Source organism: Mytilus galloprovincialis, chromosome 3 (assembly GCF_965363235.1).
Source record: "Mytilus galloprovincialis chromosome 3, xbMytGall1.hap1.1, whole genome shotgun sequence".
NCBI classification, from domain to species: domain Eukaryota; kingdom Metazoa; phylum Mollusca; class Bivalvia; order Mytilida; family Mytilidae; genus Mytilus; species Mytilus galloprovincialis.
In genome coordinates, this window is record NC_134840.1 from 26113111 (window position 1) to 26119464 (window position 6354).

The window sequence follows — 6354 nt, forward strand, 5'->3', positions numbered from 1 at the left end:
ATGATTTATCATTAAAGGTTCTTATACAAAAAGTAACATGTAAACTTTGCAAAGTCATAGGAACTTGATGGATCTTGGGTACTAGTATATGAAAACTTTAACTGCAATTATTTCGTTCATTTTTTATACATAAATAAGGCCGTTAATTTTCTCGTTTGAATTGTTTTACATTGTCATTTCGGGGCCTTTTATAGCTGACTATGCGGTATGGGCTTTGCTCATTGTTGAAGGCTGTATGGTGACCTATAGTTGAGGTCATAGTTGTTAATTTCTGTGTCATTTTGGTCTCTTGTGGAGAGTTGTCTCATTGGCAATCATACCACATCTTATTTTATAATTACATAGTTATAGAGAACATACATAAATATAACTAAAAGGTACAATTATTACAGGCATGTGTGAACAATAAAATGAAATATTAAGTTTTTTTGGAAATAATGCAAACTGATACAAATACTTATAGGTATTATAGACTAATCACAAGTGGATCCCTTTAAAAAGTCCTTTTCAAAATCTACACAATATCTAACATCAGAAATATAACACCTATAATCTTAATTTCTGGAATTTTTGCATATAGAGCAATAATACTATATACATTTATAAGGTTATTTAATTAAAATAGGAAAACACTGTTTTCTTTATTATGCCTTTTATTATGTAATAATGAATGAAAATGAAAAAGCTAAAACAGTCCAAAATATTTTATGGTCTCATCTGTCAGTCACCTTCTTGGAAAACTTTAACAAAAGGTCATGAACTTCCTTTGCACAGCTGATTTGTTGTTTTGTTATTTGTAAATATTGTGAATATTGTAAAGCTTGTCCCTCTGGAAGCTGGCTGTTGTCTTTAGGTACATTAACTTGCAATGGCAAAAACTTGGAACTGTCAGCATTTTGTTGTACACTTTCTAAATTCAACCTCTGAAAGAGTTTATATATGTACATATTTAAGTCAAAATCTATAAAATGTTTTGTGACAAATAGATTTTTCTCTGCTGATATTGTTTATATACATATTTATATTTATTCAATGTCCATTTTTCTCTGTAGAGTCAAAGTTATTGGTCCTTTTTCTTTTATTTTGTACAAGTATCAGTAGAAGAACATTTACTAATTTACGTTTTTCTTTAAAATGAGTTCCCATACAACAATAATATGTTCAATTTTAAATCTCCCATTTGAGTCTAAAAAGAATATGAATAATTTAAAATAGACTATAATGTACTTTTCAGGAATTATAATTTTGTTGATTATTTGTGTCAATGCAAAGTCTTGATTGTCTGCTTAATTCATGAACAACTTTACAAGACAGACATGATATCGTAATTTGTAATATATATAAATAATATTTTATATATTGTCTTCAGATTTCTCAACATACATTTATTTAATTGAGATTATAATTGCTTCATTAAAAGAACAAGTGTTTGCTGATTTTCTAAGTCAGACAAATAGATTTTATGAATTTTTCACAACTTACTAGATTTACTTCCAATTGATCACATATTGAGTAAAATTCTTCAAGAGTTCTTTCAAGTCTTTGTTGCTGACCATCTATAGATTTTCTGAAAATAACAAAAATTATTATATTAGTACATACAGCATGTACAGTCAAATATATATGTTTTGCACACTAAATTTCCCCAAATTAACATACAGTGCATGAATAAGATTTAAATCTGAGATGAGGTGTTTTAGTAGGAACACTAAGTTTTATCCTCAACGGACAACCAAACAAGATTCTAATCACTATTGTTAAATGCTATGAATTTCATATTTGTTATTTCAATTATTTCCAGTTTTCATTTGAAGCATGTGATATGTAGCTTCTTTTTTCTGCAGAACTAGTATAGCAGACTAAAAACAACATATAAACTTCTACAAACAAATCTGAGATTGATTTATCATACTTACAAAGAGTCATCTGTTGTGGCATTCTGGTGTAGTAATTGGCCAGCAATTTTCATTAAATTCTGAAAACAATATTTATAAAATAAATTCATGACCATCTAATGTTTTAGCAAATGAACAGTACATTTTAATAAGAATGTTCACATTACACATTACACATTACACAATTTTTTACACTTCTTAAATCAATACTAAAGAATAATCATTAATGATAGACTATTTTTTAGAAAACTTAGTGAAATACATACATGTATGTTATTATGTGCACTCCTTCAGAAATCAGTACAGTTTGAAGTTACAGTAGGGAATAACTTTGATTAATTCTGACAAATGAATAACAAAAATACCAACAGACCAAGCGTTATATTTCAAATGGAGATGGGTACCTTGTGTTAAATTTAGGTATAGAGGTTCTTTTTTTTTCAGAGACAGGTACTGCGGGAGTCTTATAAAAAGAGCTCTGGTGTACTAAGATAGTAATTTCTACATAAGAAAATGCCAGTACCAAGTCAAGAATATGACAGTTGTTATCCATTCGTTTGATGTGTTTGAACTTTTGATTTTGCCATTTGATTGGGAACTTTCCTTTTTGAATTTTCCTCAGAGTTCAGTATTTTTGTGATATTTTTTTTATAGTAATTATAGTACTCTGTTTACATAAGATCATCATTCAGGGACATATATAAAGTGATTATGTTTGGAATAATAAAGGAACTATGTCAGAAGGAAAACTCATATCTGCAGTGAAAAAGATATTACAAGAAAGATATGGAAATTATTTTTTCTTATGTTTGTCAGGTGAAAAGCAAAACAAACTACGCACAAATTACAAGTTAACCAGATGCTCCGCAGGGCGCAGCTATATACAACCGCAGAGGTTGAACCCTGAACAGTTGGGGCAAGTATGGACACAACATTTAAGCTTGATTCAGCTCTAAATTTGGATTGTGATTAAATAGTTGACACAGCATAGGTTTCTGACACAGAATGAATGTGGTCTAATGAACTTAAAATATTTTTTTTGCCTTTGAGCAATTCACTATGCTGTTGAATATTAATCCTCTCAAAAAAATGTTTGAAGAAATTTTCTTTTTATTTATGAAATCTGAAATGAGAAAAATTTAACCCCCCCCCTTTTTTTCACATCCCCTTTTCCCTTTTTCCAAAACTGATCTCAATTCAAATTCCTAATGGAGTTTGCAACAATAACTACTCATTTAAATACATCATAAAATATTAAAATGTAAAATAAAGTGCTTATCACTGAATGGTAAAGATTGTTTTAATTTATCAGTTGGTAGTAAAAGTGAATATACATTGTATATTGTATAAAACAATGATTTATGTTGATTCAACTACTATTCTGGACAAAGAAAGATAACTCCAATTGAAAATTTCTTGCTATTGCACAACATTGTGCAATTAGATATTTCTTGCTATTGCACAATACTGTGCAATTGAAAATATTTGCTATTGCACAATACTGTGCAATTGAAGATTTCTTGCTATTGCTGAATACTGTGCAATTGAAAATTGCTTGCTATTGCACAATACTGTGCAATTGAAGATTTCTTGCTATTGCTGAATACTGTGCAATTGAAAATTTCTTGCTATTGCACAATACTTAATATAATAATTTTGGATCCTGATTTGAACCAACTTGAAAACTGGGCCAATAATCAAAAATCTAAGTATATGTTTAGATTCAGCATATCAAAAAAAGCCCAAGAATTCAATTTTTGTTAAAATCAAACTTAGTTTAATTTTGGACCCTTTGGACTTTAATGTAGACCAATTTGAAAACGGGACCAAAAATTAAGAATCTACATACACAGTTAGATTTGGCATATCAAAGAACCCCAATTATTCAATTTTTGATGAAATCAAACAAAGTTTAATTTTGGACCCCGATTTGGACCAACTTGAAAACTGGGCCAATAATCAAAAATCTAAGTACATTTTTAGATTCAGCATATCAAAGAACCCCAAGGATTCAATTTTTGTTAAAATCAAACTAAGTTTAATTTTGGACCCTTTGGACCTTAATGTAGACCAATTTGAAAACGGGACCAAAAATTAAGAATCTACATACACAGTTAGATTCGGCATATCAAAGAACCCCAATTATTCAATTTTTGATGAAATCAAACAAAGTTCAATTTGGACCCTTTGGGCCCCTTATTCCTAAACTGTTGAGACCAAACCTCCCAAAATCAAACCCAACCTTCCTTTTATGGTCATAAATCTTGTGTTTAAATTTCATAGATTTCTATTTACTTATACTAAAGTTATGGTGCGAAAACCAAGAATAATGCTTATTTGGGCCCCTTTTTGGCCCCTAATTCCTAAACTGTTGGGACCAAAACTCCCAAAATCAATCCCAACCTTCCTTTTGTGTCCATAAACCTTGTGTTTAAATTTCATTGATTTCTATTTACTTATACTAAAGTTATTGTACGAAAACCAAGAATAATGCTTATTTGGGCCCTTTTTTGGCCCCTAATTCCTAAACTGTTGGAACCAAAACTCCCAAAATCAATCCCAACCTTCCTTTTGTAGTCATAAACCTTGTGTCAAAATTTCATAGATTTCTATTCACTTAAACTAAAGTTATAGTGCGAAAACCAAGAAAATGCTTATTTGGGCCCTTTTTGGCCCCTAATTCCTAAAATGTTGGGACCAAATCTCCCAAAATCAATCCCAACCTTCCTTTTGTGGTCATAAACCTTGTGTTAAAATTTCATAGATTTCTATTCACTTTTACTAAAGTTAGAGTGCGAAAACTAAAAGTATTCGGACGACGACGACGACACAAGACGACGACGCAGACGACGACGCCAACGTGATAGCAATATACGACGAAAAATTAAAATTTTTGCGGTCGTATAAAAAAGGAATATAAACCTAAGACTTATACAAAGTTAAATATTTCATAACAATATATTAGACAGTTATGCAAATTAAGAATTTCTAACCATAATTTACACATTGAAAAAGGCAGATATAATAATACGCCTTTGGATCAAAGAATATGTAAACATTGTATTGATAACAAAATTGAAGATGAGTTTCATTTTATATGTGGATGCAAACTCTATCAAGACTAGAGGGGAAAGTTTTATGATGACATTGTTAATATTATACCATGTTTTTGTAATTTAAATAATTTTGATATATTCAAATATTTAATGTACTGTTCGGACACGGATGTACTCACCAGATTTCTTATATATATAGAACAATGTATTTTGATTAGACATTCATCAGTGGGAATAATTGCATAATATTGAAGTGTAAGTTTTGTCTATTGCTTGTTATAAGTGTCAAAATTGTTGGCTGTTATGTTTTATTGTTGTTTTGTTTTGTATATGTTTTTATATGTGTTCACAGGTTTCAGCGATGATCCTTTTGTACTGGATTTTATACTGAATAAAATTAGTTAGTTAGTTATAAAGTTATAAAGTGCATGCAGGATAACACATAGTAAACGTTTTTCCGGTCTTTATGGATGTCATAAGTCATTGCTAGAGCCTATCAAAATTGAAAACTATCTCTGGTTCGGTGTGAAATAGGCAACCATACATGTTAAAAATGTTTATGTTTCAAAAAATTTTATAATTCATGACACTATTTAATAAAAAAAAATGCTTCAATATATACATACAGCTAGAGACTCTCTCAGCTGAGGGATAAGTTGTTTATTGTGTATCGCATCCAAATCACTTGGTTGGGGTGGCTGCTGATGTTGACTTATTTGTTGAGATTGTAGTGACAGTGTGACATTTGAAGCCATGTTTATTTTTATATGATATAACAACAAACCAGTATATCACTGTTGAAATATAGCACAACAACGGTCTAATATTCTTCTGGTATTATATATGTATAGTGTTACGGCCAGAAATTACCTTTAAATTGTAGCCAACAAAAGACACAGTTCAATAATAAAATTTAACAATATTTATTATACAAAAGTTTACAAGAAGTATTACACAAATATTACTGTCAACTTAACTGTCAAAATATGAGTCCAATCTTTTATCTTTATCTGTATCCGGATATCTTTCGGAATCCAATCTGAATATTAAAGTAACAATCCAGTATGATGTTGTTTGTAGAATAAAAGTGTCAATCCAAAATGCTATCTATGAATATTAGTGTCTATCGATGTCTAAGTCCAAGTCTAAGTCTGAGAGTTTAACTTTAGTGTCTGTATATATATATCAGACTTATATAAATATTTGCATTAACCTTGTATCTATATCACTCTTAGATCCAGTGGACATGTATATTGTATGGTTTGTCACTTGTTTAGACTTGTTTGTATGATATACTTATTTCTAGTGACTGTATAATGAAATGAATCATGATCCTATATGATATATAAAAATTGTTGAGTTAGATTGCTGATAAATAATAAATACATTGTGTATGAAAATAA

The 6354-nt window shown here is 29.7% G+C and overlaps 1 protein-coding gene across 1 annotated transcript; it reads right to left on the minus strand.

Annotated features, from left to right (window-relative positions):
- Positions 1–635: 635 nt before the first annotated feature.
- Positions 636–5734, minus strand: LOC143067537 (mediator of RNA polymerase II transcription subunit 29-like). Its single transcript, XM_076240878.1, has 4 exons — positions 5578–5734; positions 1917–1975; positions 1483–1567; positions 636–923 (listed from the first exon to the last, which is right to left on the minus strand). The coding sequence occupies exons 1-4, from the start codon at positions 5704–5706 to the stop codon at positions 714–716; spliced, it is 483 nt and encodes a 160-aa protein (XP_076096993.1). The 5' UTR covers positions 5707–5734; the 3' UTR covers positions 636–713.
- Positions 5735–6354: the final 620 nt, after the last annotated feature.

Bases quoted from the DNA above. Each gene is read 5' to 3' on its own strand.
- LOC143067537 (XM_076240878.1), bottom strand. From the start codon at position 5,706: ATGGCTTCAAATGTCACACTGTCACTACAATCTCAACAAATAAGTCAA. The intron at 1,976-5,577 runs GTATGTATATAT...TATTGTTTTCAG, and splicing joins AGCTGAGAGAGTCTCTAGCT to AATTTAATGAAAATTGCTGG. The intron at 1,568-1,916 runs GTAAGTATGATA...TGTTATTTTCAG, and splicing joins GCCACAACAGATGACTCTTT to AAAATCTATAGATGGTCAGC.